Genomic DNA, 19,172 nt, shown 5'->3' on the forward strand with positions numbered 1-19,172 from the left:
ATGTGGCTCTAGCGGCAGTCACTACGTCCGAATAGCAATTCATTACCGGTTCAAAATACCCCATCACTGTCGGATTTTGAATGGACACAACCATACCGGCAGTAATGAGGGTAAGTTATCACTGTCGGTTCCTATAAACCGGCAGTGTTCTTCAACTTCATTGTCGGTTCTTTACACAACCGACAGTGTCCATTTCCACCAACACTGCCGGTTCATAAGACCACCCTGTAGAGTTCAGTTCCAACAACACTGTCGGTTTGTGTTTCAACCGGCAGTGTTATAGTAAGAATCACTACCGGTTTGTGACGAGAACCGGCAGTGATGGCTAAGTCAACGCTGCCGGTTTGTGGCTCGAGCCGGCAGTGCCATCACTGCCTGTTTTGTTGATAACCGACAATGATGTTTACGACAACACTGCCGGTTTTCTGATAACCGGCAGTGATGTCACGTTCGCATTTTATTATTTTATAATTGATTTTAATTTATATTTTTTCGTGGAATCGGGTTTCGCTTTATATACGCTACGTAGACGACAGGTCCAACAATATTAAATATTACAAATGTTACGGCTACCATTCAAATGTTCTTATCCAGATCTCGATCCATTAAAATAAAAAGAAATATTCTCGGACTTTATAGATTGTGCAATGCTTCTCGGACTTCTTACAATAATCTGGCGAGCCGCTCTGGGCCATACTGGTCCTTGTACTTCACGGATTGTGCAATGGAAAATACTCCATCTTTTTTCAATACCTCGGCTAAGATGAATTTTGCCAGCTCCGATTGCAGTGCGACGATCTTCATGTCTAATAGACTTTCGTGGTTATATTTCTTACGCAGTCGTTCAAAAAAGATGATACCCAAAGAGGAACCGTAAATCATTTTGTGGAATTATTAACAGACATAAATGAAATGGGGATTATACACACCAACTTATCGGCTTCTTCCAATTTCCCGCCGATGTAGCGAAGCATTGCCCACATTACATAAAACCCGTATTTATTATTTCCCGCCGGCTGTGATAGATACTTCCCCTCCATTTCGAACACTGAGCAACATTAAAGGGAGAAACATTAGAAAACGGTATGTGTGATTAGAAAATAATATGTTATTAGGATCGCTTACTAATTCAGCACTGCCACCGGTGCATCCAGATGATGAAATGGTTTTTTCTTCGAGTCCCACACCTCGATCAGATTTTTTGCAAGATTGACACAAATAAAGACGAAATGGTTGCTGCAATCATAGAATCCTAATTATCGAATAATCTTAACGAAAAAAGAAGCATAAAATTAAAAGCCGAGAACACATACTCATAGTTGTAGGCTAGAAGTATGTGGGTTTTGTTCTTCATCGTGAATTCATCGAAAACAGCGATCAATCTCTGTTTTAGGTCATCCACGTCACATCCATGGAGGCCTACACATGTCCTCTCATTGACTCACAAGGGGTCCAAGAAGCCTATGTAATCCCATTTGCTTTTTAAAATGCAAAATTTTGCTATACACCTACATAAAATCATGAGAAGTGCTCAAAAGTTAACAATTTGTGTTTCGAGAGAGTAGTTAATTATAATATCATGCGTGTAGGGTACTTACATAGTCCACAGCGTCAACATTTGAACATCAAGAGAGCGTTTCTGGTATAGCTAGAACAAGCACTCCCACTCGACATCGAACTTCTCTTCTTCAGGATAATGGAAAACATGTGGCGAACGGATAATAACCTCAAAACCAAAGTCGTCCGTCTCTATAGCTTGAGCCATGTAATATTCATGTAACTGGCGCATATATATTGTCAGATTTTTATACTCATGATGGGAAACCAAAAGATTGCCCCTTTCATACTTCATAGCTAGTGTTCCCATCCCTTGTACATCATAATAGATGTTCACGGCCTCTTCCATGGTTAATCCTGGGTTGTCTTTGACGTACTTCTGTATGTTCCTTAAATCTTTATTGTGTATTTCTTCGTCTCTTGTTGTAGCGTATTTCTTCTGTGTTTGCCTTTCGAATTCGGACTTCAACAAAAACGAAGGCAATGAGGCACAGAGATTGAAGAAACTAACACAATCTTCCTTCGAGATGTGTGCTGTAAATTTTTCTTTCATCAAGGTGGTAACACTGCCACTGAATGGCCTTTTTCTTTGTTGTTGGTCCACTTTGGGAGCATTAGCGACTGAATCCAAGGACCTTTTCTGCGACTGCGAGGATGTCCTTGATCTTGTTTTGGGCTAAGGTGGAGGAGAAGGAGGAGGATGACGACGAGAATTCTATTTTCCCGGCGCTGATGAAGATGGAGGAGGAGGAGTCTCTTTTCTCGGAGCTGATGAAGATGGAGTCAGACGAGGAGGAATAGAAGGAGACCTCTGTCTTCTCGGGGGTGATGGCTCTAGATGAGGAGGGGAGTGATCTCTGTTGGGAGTTGGTGAGTGATCATCGTGGGTGGGCGAAGACTCGCAGTCGTCCTCATCATCAGAGGACAATTGATGGTCAAGCTTAATGAAGCGCTTGCGCCAGGTCACTTGTGAGCCCTTGTGTTGACCAAGTTTTGGCCTGTCTTCCGCTACGGGGTACTCAATGGGTATCTTGTTATACTTCTTATAAAGTATTCTATCAATGGTGACACGAGCGTACCCCTGTGGAATTGGGCGGCCATTAATTGTCCCATCTCCTGCAGGCCAGGCCTAGCCATGCGCCACCTTGTCCTTTGTCCATTCCTGATGGATGTACAACTTGACATTGACGGGTTCAGTGATATCGTCCACCAGATGAGGCACATTCGTCTCTTCTTCGTCGAGCGGGGTCGATCCGCAACTGCTGCGACCCCTAAATTGTGGGCTAAAGGCAGTAGGAGTAGGGTTTTGTGGTACTCCTGAGCCCTTGGACAGTAAAATTTGCTCGACTTGCACTTCAATAGTCGCCTCAATCGGTGCTTCCATTCTGTCTTCCATCTCTTTTTGTCGCCTCAAATACTATGCCTCCTGTTCCGCTCTACACCTCGAGCTGCTTTGGGAAGTGTTAGATTCTTGGGGGAATGCTAGTTTCCAAGGAACAACACCAGTTCCTCTAGAGCGACTAGGGTGCTCCTTAGTTCCGATTGCTTGGGTGAGCACGTCTTTTCTCTATTAGAAGTGCGAGTCCCTTGCCTCACCTCCTCAGTTAACTGGTAGATCCTCTAGATGTGTTCGCTCATAGGTTGATTTGTGGAGCTAAAGCTCCTGTCCTCAACGTGCCATACATTCCACCCCATACAGTATATTACCGATCTAGGCTCCCAATCGGCGGTCTCAACCTGAACGCCTTCTTCAGCAAGGCGATCCATCTTTTAAAGTTCTGCTTCAAATTCTGGAATCTTTTTGGCGTAGCCACAAGAGCCGAGATGATGAGGATTCGTCGCTTTCTGTGAGTTCTCCTTATTCTTCCCGCTCAGTTTTAAGTACTCCTCGGATAACATGTATTCCTTGAAATCCTGCCAGAAGTCCTTCTGCTTGCTAAACTGTCCACCATCGAAATCTGGCTCTTTATTTTGGAGGACAAAATTCTTGTCCAATGTCCCCTTGAAATTCTTGAAGCATGTTCCCATGATTTGTTTTGCTTTTTTCTTGACTAACTCCTTGTCATACTCCATTGGGAAAGTGAAATACTCTAGGATCTTGACATCCCATATGTAATCCTTCTCACTTTCGGGAACCCTCCACGGGTCATCATCTTTCCCAATCCACTTCCTGTACCTAATCGGGATGAAGTCCCTAGCAAGTAACCCGAGGATAGTCTTGTATTTGGTCAAAGCTATAGGCGGTGAGAGTGGATCCCCGAATTCATCGAACTCAGTAATGTGCTAGTGTGCATTCCTACCAACAGGAATCTTTGACACGCCTCGCTTGGATCTGGCCTTCCTGCTACCCGAACCCTCTGGCTTCTCGGCCAGTGGAGGCTCCTTCTAGAGACACCAAGTAAGCTATGACTCTCTCAATTGATTAGCGTGTGTGGCTACATAGTCACATGATACCAAAGTTACCTGACCATCTTGGTCATTTTGACCCAGATCGAGCAGGCCAGACGAGATCCATGGCTGCTCGTTCTCACCATCCTGATTGACACCGTCACTGTTTGTCGGATCATGCGGCTCTCCCGTCCCAGCGATATCAGCCGCTTCTTGTTGCCGATCTGTTCTTCGGCGATAGGGTAACAGGCGACGATGAGTCATGGCCGTGACACGATCGTGGTTAGTTTTGGCTACGGACAACTACTAATAGCATATGTTCATATATATATACACATATATATATAATATGTTTAATGCAAAGTCTAATAATAAGTCTACATACAACAAAGTCAAATAATAGCATATGCTCACCTAGAACAAATTCATTGTTTGATTGACCACATACAACAAAGTCCACCTACTGTTCTACGAAACTAAGCCTACATCAACTTTCAAATAAGAAAAGCAATGACCATAGCCATAAATAAAAGCATGACATCTTTCTAAGACCAAGTAGCAATTCTCCTAATCTTCACATCTTCGGCGGCTGGCTTCTCTTCAATCTCCAGTGCCAGCGGATGACCATGGTTTGTATTCATTAGACCATAGTAGGCCGGATAACTATAGTAGGCCCTCAAAGCTTCAGCTCTGTGTTGTCTTTTTGTGCAAATTATCAGGGTAGCGATTGACTTGAGCATAGCAATCTTCCTAGGTTCGATAAATCCCATGCATGTGACCAACATGCACTACATACCATGCCATGGTTGCCTATACATTTAAGTAAATTAGGCATGTGGTAAGTGGTAATAGTAACTCACTGAACTGGGGAAGCTTAAGAGTAAGAACATTGTTTGGCAATACATTGTCAGTATTGCTCATGTGCAAGATGAGTAACCAAATTCTTCATTGCTCCCAATAGTCATATTATACCGATTGGTTTATGAATTTTGGAGGAAGCTGAAATTGACTTATATAGTCATATCTTAATAAAATCCACTTATTCAGGTGTCACCTATGTATGTCATGTTTTACATTGCCATTAGTATCTAAAAAACCTCTCATTGACGCATTGGTGATCCACACACTGTTATATCGAAATCTACATGAAACATGAGGCTATGGATACCACTACTCTAATGAACAATATTTGTAGGTATGTCAATGGGGCTTTTGTTGTAAAAGGGTTGATGAACAAATAATAGAAAACCACATCTTCCAGGAAATTAAAAAATCAACTAGATGTATTTTTGGGATGCTGGTGCATGTCTGTGCCATTGAAATGTATCATTTCTTCTCCTGACTGACAGAGAGGCGAGAGCACACAAATTTGTACTTGAACATCAAATACGTAGCTACAGTGATTGTATCAAGATCACACAATACGTCATCATCAGTAATCATCTAAAATCTGCTAGAAAAGACTATCTTAGTAAGGATGCTAGAAAGCTCATAAAAAACAAGCAAATGCTCTCCGAAGTCACAAGGTAGTTCTTTATTTTTCGTTCTAGACATTTAAAAATCGGATGCCTAGGATTCTTGCCTGAACAAACAAACATACCCTAACAGCATCATCAATGTGCGCATACACTATCAACTGTCTTAAAAAACTATAATACACATAGGAGTGGATGTATTAGAACTAATTTTTCCTAACACAATGTATATTTGTCACTTTCTTCTTGTCCCAACCACTCCATGTTATGCCATCTTATGACTCGGTCACTTTACTCATCCCATGCTCTCGAGAAAATGCATGCTAAGACACAACATATAGCTCCATATGTGTTTCTATGATTTGTCAGGTGAGGCGCTGACTTCTTCTGCAAGCTACTCTATCTAGCAATCCACGAAGCCAGCGAGGTCCCTGCTTTTTTTCTTTATCTGGCATCCGAACCTACGTGGTCTAAGGGGACCACTAATACTCATAGAAGATGGAGTTGAGATGACCATGATTATACTTGTGATGTGGGTGATACAAAAAAATCAGCAATGTTACTAGCCATAGGTGGTGGAAGGTAGGAACCAGGAGGGAGAAGCGCTACCATGAGGCACTAACACCGTGGGGAATTTCAACAAACACACAGCGAGCAGTGAGCCATGCACTCACTGTGGGGGAGGGAAAGCAGCTGTCCGCGCCCTCCTGAAGGCCTCGGCGATGGGAGTGCTCCTGAACGCACTCACCAGGAAGGAGGAGGGGCACGGCCGGCGTCGTGGACAACGAACGAGGGCACAGACGGCGTAGTGCTCCGGCTTGGGGCGGTGGACAGCGTGGGGCGGAGCTCCGGCGTGGGGCGGTGGATGGCATGGGGTGGTGCTCCGGTGCGGGGTGGTGCTCCAGCGGCGCGGGGGGGGGGGGGGGGGGGGTTAGCGCGGGGCTGAAATGAATTTGGATAATTTCAACCTGTGCCTCTTTTATACTAGTATCTCATCACTGCCGGTTGTAAGTCGAAAGTGACAGTGATGGGGTACATCACTGCCGGGTCACTCCCCAAATCGACAGTGATGGTGTACATCACGGCCAGGTCATTCCCAAACCAGTAGTGATGTGGTTTAGCAGTTAGGTGTTAAGTAGGATAACTTTTCATTTTCTTTCGAACTCCTCCGACTGTCTCAACGGTTAAGACCCTTCAACCAAGCCCCCGAGACCCGTGTTCGAGTCCCAGGCAGCCCAAATTTTTTTGTTTTTTTATAAATTATTTAATTAGTTCAGGAAATAGCTCATCACTGTCGGTTCTCATTATAAACCAACAGTGATGAGGGTACATCACTACTAGTTCAAGCCCCAAACCGGTAGTGATGTGGTGTAGCAGTTTTTTTTTTCAAAAAATGTAGCAGTTAGGTGTTAAGAAGGATAACTTTTCATTTTTTTTGAACTTCTCCGTCTGGCTCAACGGTTAACACCCCTCAACGTAGCCCCCGAGACCCGTGTTCGAGTCCCAAACGGGCCATATTTTTTTGTTCAATTTTATAAATTATTTAATTAATTCAGGAAATAGCTCATCACTGCCGATTCTCATTATAAATCGATAGTGATGAGGGTACATCACTGTCGGTTTATTCCCAAAACCGACAGTGATGTTGTGTAGCAGTTTTTTTTTGAAAAATGTAGTATTGTACTATGTTTTTTATATACTAAATAAATAGAAGCATATGTATTTCTATGTCGAAATGACTTGACATTTTTTTGGCAAACTTATACACCCAAATTAAGACCCCACACAGGATCTGAGGTTTTTCTGATAATTTTATTTATTTATTATATTTTTCTCTATGCCGAATGAGACAAAAGAGGGTGAATTTCATCTTGGACCCAATAGATTTTGTCATCCACCGCCACAAAATTCTTATCCCTAGGGCACATTAAAGCCTGTGTAAAAGTTTGGCACCATTCCGGATCTTTTCATGTATAGACTCAGTTCAACCTATAATTAAATGGTGTCATCGCGCTGAAATTCAATTGAACCTTAGAAAGTAGCAAACCATCTCCGAAAAATCCCAAACTTGGTGTTTCCTTCACACGTGGCACGTGCAAGCCTAAGAAAAAATTTGAGACAAATACGATACCGGAATGCCTATGAACCACAGAAACCTTGATAACCTATGTGTATAGTCATGTTTCGATGAAAAGGCACATATACCTCTATGAAGCATGTATACTTCGCCTACGTCGAAATGGCTTGAATTTTTTTTGGCAAGCATGTACACCCAAATTAAGACCCTACACAGGATATGAGGTTTTTCTGATCATTTTTTTTATTTATTATATTTTTCTCTGTGCTGAATGAGACAAAAGAGGGTGAATTTCATCTTGGACCCAATAGATTTTGTCATCCACCTCCATAAAATTCTTATCCCTAGGGCACATTAGAGCATGTGTAAAAGTTTGGCACCATTTCGGATCTTTTCGTGGGTAGACTCAGTTCAACCTATAATTAAACGGTGTCGTCGCGCGGAAATTCAATTAAACCTCAGAAAGTAGCAAACCATCTCCAAAAAATCCCAAACTTGGTGTTTCCTTCACACGTGGCACGTGCAAGCCTAAGAAAAAGTTTGAGACGAATACGACATCGGAACGTATATTTCCAGTTGCCAACAAATGTTACACGAATTACATGCATGACAATAATTAAACACACAAAGCCATACAAATTAAAATTAGAACCCAATTAAACTATGACCTTGAAAACAACCTAATAAACATTAATTACTATCGGAATCACTATCGGGTTCGATCGGGCCACGCACACTAACATGCCTCTGTAGCCAATATGGTAATTGATGTCACGGATTATGTATCCGCTTGTATCGATGAAGTCCAATGCCCGTATGAGTGCACTCTCTCGTGCCTCATAATATCGAAAGAATGGTCGGCCATAGATGTAACCTACTGAATGACCACTGCCCCTGTTAGTAATCCTTATGTAGTAGTGGCGTCCTTCTACAGTGAGCTGGCCGAGGTTACCATTGCAGAAGTCCTAATCGTACCCGAGTTGCTCCGTAGCTTGGTCTAGAACGGCCCACAAGCCATATGCAGCATAGGTAAGGTCCTGGAGTGCGATCTGCATGCGGAGAAAAAGAAAAAAAATAGAGAATGTTATAACAATAATAAACAATAAATAACCACAACTCAGGTATAAGTGACCATTTTACCATATCCGCACAGTTGTAGCTCGCAAACCATTCGCTTGCTTGCGGGACGGGGATATCACCAGCATTCAAAGCAAGTGCCTTGAAGTGTGAGAAATTAGGCATATCATAACAAACACATCAAAGTGCCTCTAAACTGATGCGCATGGCACTAAATTGGGCGCTTATCATGTCCGGGCTCTGTCTTCCCGTCTCATGGATATGGTTCCAATAATTTGCACCCCTCAAAGGGATGGAAAAACTGAGTTCACATGTCCATAGCCGACCACTTACATTAGATGACGTGTTCTCGACGATGTCCGAGATAAAGAACCAGCTAAGTGCTGTTCGTAGCCGATCTATTGGTGATATAGTCTGCGACATATATGTATGCAACAATGATATTAAACTAATTACACTTATTTGTTAGCATCAAAAAACAAAAGATGTTGGAAAATATTTCATACAATAGCTGGAACAGGGAACCATAGAACGGCCACATTAGGAGCGAGTGGCTCATCGCCAGGGTGGAAACCTAGTTCTTGTGGTGGGGGAGGTCCGTTGTTCATACCACCTGATCGATAAAATGCCAAAAAATATGAACATAAAATATATGCACAAAAAATTCTTCCAAGTAAAATATGGCAACATAATTAAATATAGATCGAATGCAAGGAATAAGAATATATATATAAATGTAGAATGCAAAGAAACATGAATATAAATATAGATCAAATGAATATAGATAGAATATTGAAGAAGACAACATATCAATACCATTGAAAAATGCAGGAGCCATGACCAAATCACGTAGAGAGAGAGAGAGTGGATTTCTAGAGAAGTGAGAGTGAAACGTGATAAATAAGACTGTGAGAGTTCGTGGGTGGGTGGGATCGATGTATGTGGCCGGCGGTTTGTTTAATATAGGGGGGCATGGACATCACTGTCGGTTTTTAAGTAGAACCGGCATTGAAAGTTAATATCACTGCCGGTTTGTAAGTAGAACCGACAGTGAAGGTGCATATATGTAAATGATATATTTATTTAGATAGTACAGTGGGAAAATTTTAACAACAACGATATATTTATTTAGATAGCAATGAAATACATCAAAAAATAATAAAAATATTAGAAATAAATTACATATACGATAACAAAGACCTTACACTAAAATTCCATATACGATAACAAAGACCTATTTACGTACAGGTCAATGTTACAATCAATGTGTATCAACACATTATAATGTAACCACCTCAATAGCATTCTTCTAGCACCACAACTAGGGTCAAACAGCAGCACCGAGGTGGTCTACGAGCTATACCGGTTGGAGATGATAAGGTGGCATCGATAAATCCGCCTTGTCTGTACATGGCCTTTTTCCAGATGCGCACCGCAGCGGATGGCTCTGTGAACCTCGTGGCATCTCCAATCTTCGGCGTTGCTCTATCTTCAGTAGCATTCTTCTAGTACCTATTGTGTGCACCATTTTGGTGGACTACGACGCATAACGATATATGTGGTTTGTTATGAGAGAAAAACATTGTATCATGACTGATAAGACCTAGCTGAAACAGGGCGTGGCAATTGGCGCTTCGCTGGACCCAAATTCAAAACGACGCGCTAGCCGCCGCCGGCGGTGCCCATGTAAAACCTAAGCTGCACGCAACTATTACGACACCACGGTGCAGTTTCCACGCTACTCAATTTTGATATATTTTGATGAGGAGGAAAATATTGATAGAGACGACGCCACTGCAAGGTGCATGCATGAAAATTATTGTAGTTTACATCAACCGCTAGCGTGCTTATAACCAGTGACAACTAGTCCATCAACCCATGCTGTCGTACGGGCTAGAATTTTAAGAAATATAAGAATTAGTTACTGTATAATACATCTAACTAATCAAAAAATATTTATATAAAATTTTATGTCTTTTTGTTTATTTTCTTAAAACATAGACATAATAAATACTCTGTAGTCTATATCTCGTTATCATAAACTTATAAGTTACCGTTTTGTGCATGGGACAAATCCATATGTTTTTTTATCCATATTTATATTTTTTTGTTATATGGCACCTCTATAAATTTTAAACATGCAATTAGTCTAAAGCCTTGCCATTAACTATGGTGGCCCTTATTGCATCATATATTTTATGAAGTCATGAATCAAAATTTATTTTTTAAAATTTTATTCTTATTGACCACTACAGACTTTTTTGTCCTCAAGTTAGTTAAAGCACTTGTGCTTATTGTATCTTTTATTAACTCTATGCACTTTTTTAAAGTAAGGATTTTAGGTCACAGACTATATTATTGAATACTACAGTAGTATAAATGATCATTTGAAATATGCACCATGGCACTTAAGATAAGTGGTAGAGCTTGAAGTGAGACCTCGGATGGGGTAGCAGTGCCAAACTAAAGAGAATTTTAATCCTTAAGTTAAGTCTAATAGTGATCGACTTTTTACTTTAAAGTAATATTAAAGGTCGGAAAATATAGCCATTAGTGTTCTTCCACACTTCTCAAGATGATTGAATTTTTATACCAAGAAAATATATGTGCATCTATGGTAATACTACAAATATAGACATATCAAACATTTTAATTAAAATATATAAATATATCTAAAGTAACAATCTATATAAATTATATCTCATGGCTACAAATATGGTTTTAAACAATTTATTAGCATCATTACTATATGAGTTATTAATGAAATATTTTTATGTCATTAAATAAACATATATATTTATCATTCATGCATGCTGGCACGGCGCATATGTTTACTTTAATCAAATCTTAATATATTAATGTTTTTAGAAGTGGGTAGTGTAGGCGCATATATATGTTCTATGGTTATTTAAGCATTTTTTGTAATGGAAGATGTTGATAATTTAGATGTAATTTTGAGAGGATTTATATGTTTTCTAATATTGAGATGAAAATTGAGTTACATAAATTATCTATCATAATAGAAGGACATGTGTAATTCGATGCAAATTTAGGTCAACTTTAGATTATGTTTCTTAACGGCATGATTGGGTAGTTTAAATATAGAGCCGTGAGTTACTTTATATTTTTTTGCGCAATCGTAGAGGTGAGTAATTATTTAGAAAATAGAACACATCCAATTGCTGCTATTATCTTTGGTGATTAGGTTATACTGAATTGATGGTCGGATGTTTCTAATTTTAGGACAATTTCTATAATCTATATTTTGTTTTTTCTGTCAATACTTGTGATGATTAACATGGACCGGCTCCATTCGTGATCTCAAGTTAGATTTTCTAGTATTTATCTTTTTTCTAGCGTGATATGTATTTAGTTGAAACCTAATGTTAAGATATATAAGCTCTTCTTGCGTCCCTTTCTTTGACTTCATAGCTTTCAAATTTAAATCAAGTTGTTGCAATTTTTTCCACATGTTAAGCAGAAACTCAAGTGTTTTTATTTTTTATTAAATGTTTTCATTAAAAAGAGTTTAGGTCCTAGTAGTATTATTTTCCACATGCTAAGTTAAAATTTAGCTTGCACTGTGGAACTAAACATGTTGAATTTGTCATCTCATATTATATGTTGTAGTTTTATATATCATACAATGGTTAAAAATAAATCACCAATATTGATATAACATAATGTTTAAGTTAAAATACATAAACTTATTTCAAATAACAACTTATGAAGTTGATTATCTATTAATATAAATTAAAGTGAATTGTCAGTGTTATTGCTATGTGGTTTGTTAGGTGAACATTTTTCCATGCTTCATAAGTATTAAAATAAATAATTATCTAATACATGTTTACTTGGTATACATGTTAATACATACTTCGTAGTAAAAATAATTATTGTATGCTTGTTAAAATAATTATTATATGCTTGAACTATAGTAAAAATTCCGTACTCATTGGACTATATATAACTTAGTTATAGATAAATTCTAATTAATTACAGACAAAATTGGATTTTCTAATTAATCTAAAGCTACAAAAAAAATTTGTACTAAAGCATACCGTATTATATATTCACTGTGTAGATCTACTCATGTGGAGTCCAATAAAATTAGATTTTTCATTTTATGATTTTTCTATGATTTACTATGATTTTTTAAAAATTCGTCGAAAATAAATAAAAAAAGAGAAAATTCGAACCCACCAGTACTGTAGCAAGACCGCCGCTGAAAACAGCCCAGGGGGTAAAATTGACGGTTTTGGAAAGTTCAGGGGGTAAAACAGACGGTTTCATAGTTTGGAGGTTGAAGTAGACCAAGTATGAAAGGTCGGGGCTTAAGTTGACTTTTTCCTTTCAACGTCGAACGCTGAGTTTTGGGCATTTTTCTATATTTTTAATTATGTCAACAAGAATTAAGTATCTCCGTCATATTCTCAAAATCCAGGTGTCGAAAACATACTACTACTGAAAATCAATTTATTGCATCTCTAGAATAATCAAGCAAAGAGGCCGGATCTCGGATTACTTGACTAGGACAACGGCCATTGTTGCCTGTTCGAGAGCTCGGCAGCAGTTGTAGATCTCCTCGGTATCGGGTCAGCGGAAGGATGGGAAATAACGGGGAAAACTCTGACTTGGAGATGAAAAGTGAAAGGAAGGAACTTATCTCGCCGTGGTCCGGCTCGACAAAAGGCTCAGCAATGGTGACGGACGTCGGAGGCGGCGCAGCAGTCAAGCTCTCTGTTGTGAGTTACTGTGCCGTCCAGTCTAAAGCCGCGGCGAATGTAGCCTCCGTATCGGTAGCGGATGGCTGCTGATGCCGCCGCCGTCGTCGGCCATGCACTGACGCACTCGATGTTCCAGTTCGCGTTGTGCGGCTCGGGCGGATCGACAAAACCGATCGGACTCAAACAGTACTGGGCTTGGTTGTGGGTAGGGCCAGCCCGAATCCAGATCCATACCAGAAAAAATAATTATTAATTACCAGGGCGCTTTAAGAGCAGTGCAAAGTGTTTTAGAAGGACCACCGGAGCAAAACTCATATTATCTTTCACAACAACATATATATACATAGGTTGAATGCAAACTTAGGAGATTACTTCTGCTTTATCTAGATATAAATTTTATGTCAAGAATCTCAACAACATTTTAAAATCAATAGTCAAAGAAACAAATGTGTCAGAGATATGGGTCAGAGGTACCTGCACTGCCCGTATATATAACTACCACCGAGCTATCGGCCCAGCAGCCGTCAAGGAGGAGGCCCGCAAGGGCTAACGTGATCAACCAACGTGGAGATCAAGGCAAACAAGGCGGGTGTATCTGGACGATAGTTAGAATCAATCTGTTGCGCATATCGTATAACAAACTAGGAACGCAAGCTGTTATCCCGATCGCCCTCTCTGTAAGCCTACGTCTCCTGCCTATATAAAGGAGGATAGGGACCACGGGCACGGGATCCAATCTTCCACAAATTCCATGTTAGCTAGGAGTAACAGCCCCTGTAATTGAGCATACGAATATAAGAGCAGTCGCACCACTGGAGTAGGGTTTAGCGCACACCGCAGCCCTAACTAGTATAAATTTCTGTGTCTCGTGTGCTACCCTCTGATTCCGTCTACACGATCACATTGCTGGATATTACCGGAGCAAAACAATCCGACAAAATATATGACATAAGACAAAGGTAATACAACATATAAAAAAAACGATCGAGTAATAGTAACTACTCGATTGTTTTCTGACTCGATTTTGTAACACGAAAGTGAACGTGCCTAAAGTCGCGCGTCTGCTGCAGACAGGGAGTGGCAGCTGTTCTTGAAGATGTCCATTGCTTGGCTGAAGAGAGGGACGTAGGCGTCGACACTGCCATCGCCGGAGAAAGACGACACGATGAAAATAACGCCCTCCACCGGCGGGTAACTTGGCATGAAGAAGAATGGCGGCCCACAGCCGAAGTCAAAGTCCTGGAACGGGAGCCCCGGCAGGCTTTGCACCTGGACGTTCGGGCTCAGCATCGTCTCCGACGGGTCTACCTCTGCCGTCGGCACCAGCCCTTCCTCCTCCACTACCCCGGAGCTTGCGAAGTCTATGAAGGACCTGAAATAGGCGTCGTCCATGGCGGCCACCGCCTTGGACACGACCTCCACGACTTCCCGGAGGGGTCTCCTAACCAGGTAGCCCGCGGTCGTGGTCGTCCGCGCCCAGAGCACGACGTTGCCGGTGTACCCTTCGGGCACTCGCGGATGATGCATCCGCGCGCGCCCGTTCACGGAGATGCGGAGCTCGGTACCCGTGCACCCGTCTAACCTGCGCGCCTTCGTGACGCACCGCCACAGGTGCGCGGCCACGCACTGCAGGGTGCTGTACGGCCCCGGCGCCCCCGCGGACGCCCGTTTCTTGAGCTCGGCGACGAACTCTCGGCTGAAGTTCACGCTATGCATCACCACCTTGTCGTCGACATTGCTCCTTGACTTCCTGCTGCCGGCCTGCGTCTCCGTGCGAGGCTGCTTGTACTCGGCGCCGCGGTGCTCGAACTCGACGCGGGGCGGGTCCCGTCGCACGAAGAAGGACACGCGGTCGTGCACGGGCACGGGGTCGATGGCGGCGCCGCGCGTGGCCTGGCCCCAGGCGTTCACGAAGCTGCGGAAGGCGAGGCCGTCGGCCACGAGATGCTGCGCGGCCGTGCCCACGACGAAGGAGCCGCAGGTGAACCGCGTGACCTGCACAAGCATGAGCTCTCCGTCGACGTCGACGGCGTCGTCGTCCTCACCGCTCGGGTGCAGGCTCAGCGTCTCGGAAGTCGCTGGCTGCAGCGGCATGACGCTGTCGAGCGGGACGTCGGCCGTGGCCTCGACGAAGCACGCGCCTGCGCCGTTGAGCAGGATGGCGCGGTTGCCACGTGCGTCGAAGCCGAGCCGCCCGGCCCACTCTGGGCACTCGGCCAGCGCTGCGGCGAGCCCGGCCTCAAGAACAGAGCTCGGCGGCGCTGGCGGGCGGAAGAAGTATAAGCCATAGGCGTAAAGGTCGTAGTTCACCTTGTCGAATACCGTGAGCGGAACAGCCTCGGGATCGCCGGAAGGACGACCGCCGCTGCAGCTGGGCGTGACGACCTTCGACGACTGCACGGTGATCTTCATAGGAAGGATTATTATTGATATGCCTTCAACGATAGCACGGTGATTTCTCCACGGTGGATGAACTTCCAATATATATATATTCGCATATGTAGCCACGATGGTTTGCTTGGCCGCGCAGCTGTCACTAGTAAGTTATGGATGTAAAGTACAATAATGGAGATTTTCTGTAATAGTGTCTAATTAGGAGAAGCAACACGAGGTAAATAAATATAGGTTTGTGATCGCAAGTTCGCAACAGCAGAGATTATGTGATCCGATCAAGTACTATTTAATTATGTTTCTTGTTCGCCTAATCCAGCTATTTATGCTGTTCAATTCATCTAGTATGGTACTATAGGAAGGGAGGAAAAAGAAGTCGGCCGATCCTCCTGGCGTGGCTCTCCATACGCGCTGCAGTGCGTGGCCGCGCACCTGTGGCGGTGCGTCACGAAGGCGCGCAGGCTAGACGGGTGCACGGGTACCGAGCTCCGCATCTCCGTGAACGGGCGCGCGCGGATGCATCATCCGCGAGTGCCCGAAGGGTACACCGGCAACGTCGTGCTCTGGGCGCGGACGACCACGACCGCGGGCTACCTGGTTAGGAGACCTCTCCGGGAAGTCGTGGAGGTCGTGTCCAAGGCGGTGGCCGCCATGGACGACGCCTATTTCAGGTCCTTCATAGACTTCGGAAGCTCCGGGGTAGTGGAGGAGGAAGGGCTGGTGCCGACGGCAGAGGTAGACCCGTCGGAGACGATGCTGAGCCCGAACGTCGAGGTGCAAAGCCTGCCGGGGCTCCCGTTCCAGGACTTTGACTTCGGCTGTGGGCCGCCATTCTTCTTCATGCCAAGTTACCCGCCGGTGGAGGGCTGTATTTTCATCGTGTCGTCTTTCTCCGGCGATGGCAGTATGGACGCCTACGTCCCTCTCTTCAGCCAAGCAATGGACATCTTCAAGAACTGCTGCCACTCTCTCTCTGCAGCAGACGCGCGACTTTAGGCAGTTCGCTATCGTGTTGCAAAATCGAGTCAGAAAACAATCGAGTAGTTACTATTACTCGATCGGTTTTTTTTATACGTTGTATTACCTTTGTCTTATGTCAAATATTTTGTCAGATTGTTTTGCTCCGGTAATATTCAGCAATGTGATCGTGTAGACGGAATCATAGTGCAGTGCGCGCTAAACCCTACTCCGGTGGTGCGGCTGCCCTTATATTCGAATGTTCAATTACAAGGGTTGTTGCTCCTATCTACGAGGTACATGGAATTTGTGGAAGATTGGATCCCGTGCCCGTGGTCCCTATCCACCTTTATATAGGCAAGAGAGGTAGGGTTACAGAGAGAGCGATCGGGATAACAACCTGCGTTCCTAGTTTGTTATACGATATGCGCAACAGATTGATCCTATATATCGTCCAGATACACCTGCCTTGGTTTGCCTTGATCTCCATGTTGGTTGATCCCGTTAGCCCTTGCGGGCCTCCTCCTTGATGGCTGCTGGGTCGATAGCTCGGTGGTATTCATATATACGGACGGTGCAGGTACCCCTGGCCCATATCTCTAACACATTTGTATCTTTGACTATTGATTTTAAAATGTTGTTGAGATTCTTGACATAAAATTTATATCTAGATAAAGCAAAAGTAATCTCCTAAGTTTGCATTCAACCTATGTATATATATGTTGTTGTGAAAGATAATATGAGTTTTGCTCCGGTGGTCCTTCTAAAACACTTTGCACTGCTCTTAAAGCGCCCTGGTAATTAATAATTATTTTTTCTGGTATGGATCTGGATTCGGGCTGGCCCTACCCACAACCAAGCCCAGTACTGTTTGAGTCCGATCGGTTTTGTCGATCCGCCCGAGCCGCACAACGCGAACTGGAACATCGAGTGCGTCAGTGCATGGCCGACGACGGCGGCGGCATCAGCAGCCATCCGCTACCATACGGAGGCTACATTCGCCGCGGCTTTAGACTGGACGGCACAGTAACTCACAACAGAGAGCTTGACTGCTGCGCCGCCTCCGACGTCCGTCACCATTGCTGAGCCGGACCACGGCGAGATAAGTTCCTTCCTTTCACTTTTCATCTCCAGACGGAGATACTTGATTCTTGTTGACATAATTAAAAATATAGAAAAATGCCCAAAACTCAGTGTTCGACGTTGAAACGATGCGCAGCTCGATGAAGAATCGGACTCAAAAAGAATGGAGTGGACTCAATATATAGGCACTAGGGCTTGGTTTGAACTTGGGTAGGGCTAGCCCAAATCCAGATCCATACCAAAAAATAATTATTAATTACCAGAGTGCTTTAAGATTCGTGCAAAGTATTTTAGAAGGACCACCGGAGCATAACTCTATAAATATTACTGTTACACATTTACATATATCTACCTCAGGCATTATAAAAAATAAGCAAAACTATCTCTTAAAATCTATATGTTAATACTAATATACTTCAATAAAAATAAATTAATATCCAAAAGTAAGAGAACTATATATTTCTATTTACAAACTTCTAGAACCGTGAAATCAAATAACCAAAGTACTTACTACGAAGTATGTTTTAACATGTATACCAAGTAAACATGTATTAGATAATTATTTATTTTAATACTTATGAAGCATGGAAAAATGTTCACCTAACAAACCACATAGCAATAACACTGACAATTCACTTTAATTTATATTAATAGATAATCAACTTCATAAGTTGTTATTTGAAATAAGTTTATGTATTTTAACTTAAACATTATGTTATATCAATATTGGTGATTTATTTTTAACCATTGTATGATATATAAAACTACTACATATAATATGAGATGACAAATTCAACATGTTTAGTTCCACAGTGCAAGCTAAATTTTAACTTAGCATGTGGAAAATAATACTACTAGGACCTAAACTCTTTTTAATGAAAACATTTAATAAAAAATAAAAACACTTGAGTTTCTGCTTAACATGTGGAAAAAATTGCAACAACTTGATTTAAATTTGAAAGCTATGAAGTCAAAGAAAGGGATGCAAGAAGAGCTTATATATCTTAACATTAGGTTTCAACGAAATACATATCACGCTAGAAAAAAGATAAATACTAGAAAATCTAACTTGAGATCACGAATGGAGCCGGTCCATGTTAATCCTCACAAGTATTGACAGAAAAATAAAATATAGATTATAGAAATTCTCATAAAAATCAGAAACATCTGACCATCAATTCAGTATAACCTAATCACCAAAGATAATAGCAGCTATTGGATGTGTTCTATTTTCTAAATAATTACTCACCTCTACGATTGCGCAAAATAATATAAAGTAACTCACGGCTCTATATTTAAACTACCCAACCATGCCGTTAAGAAACATAATCTAAAGTAGACCTAAATTTGCATCTAATTACCCATGTCCTTCTATTATGATAGATAATTTATGTAACTCAATTTTCATCTCAATATTAGAAAACATATAAATCCTCTCAA

General features: G+C 42.2%; 2 protein-coding genes across 2 annotated transcripts; one reads left to right on the forward strand and one right to left on the reverse strand.

The window, feature by feature from the left end:
• Positions 1-14,213: 14,213 nt before the first annotated feature.
• On the reverse strand, positions 14,214-15,781 carry LOC136485433 (agmatine coumaroyltransferase-2-like). The gene has a single exon (XM_066482315.1). It carries the CDS (start codon positions 15,711-15,713, stop codon positions 14,349-14,351), a length of 1,365 nt encoding a protein of 454 aa, XP_066338412.1. The 5' UTR covers positions 15,714-15,781; the 3' UTR covers positions 14,214-14,348.
• A 29-nt stretch (positions 15,782-15,810) lies between these two features.
• LOC136489360 (agmatine coumaroyltransferase-1-like) lies at positions 15,811-16,688 on the forward strand. The gene is made up of 2 exons (XM_066486021.1): positions 15,811-15,840; positions 16,038-16,688. The coding sequence occupies exons 1-2, from the start codon at positions 15,811-15,813 to the stop codon at positions 16,686-16,688; spliced, it is 681 nt and encodes a 226-aa protein (XP_066342118.1).
• Positions 16,689-19,172: the final 2,484 nt, after the last annotated feature.

Source organism: Miscanthus floridulus, chromosome 10, assembly GCF_019320115.1.
Source record: "Miscanthus floridulus cultivar M001 chromosome 10, ASM1932011v1, whole genome shotgun sequence".
Taxonomy (NCBI): domain Eukaryota; kingdom Viridiplantae; phylum Streptophyta; class Magnoliopsida; order Poales; family Poaceae; genus Miscanthus; species Miscanthus floridulus.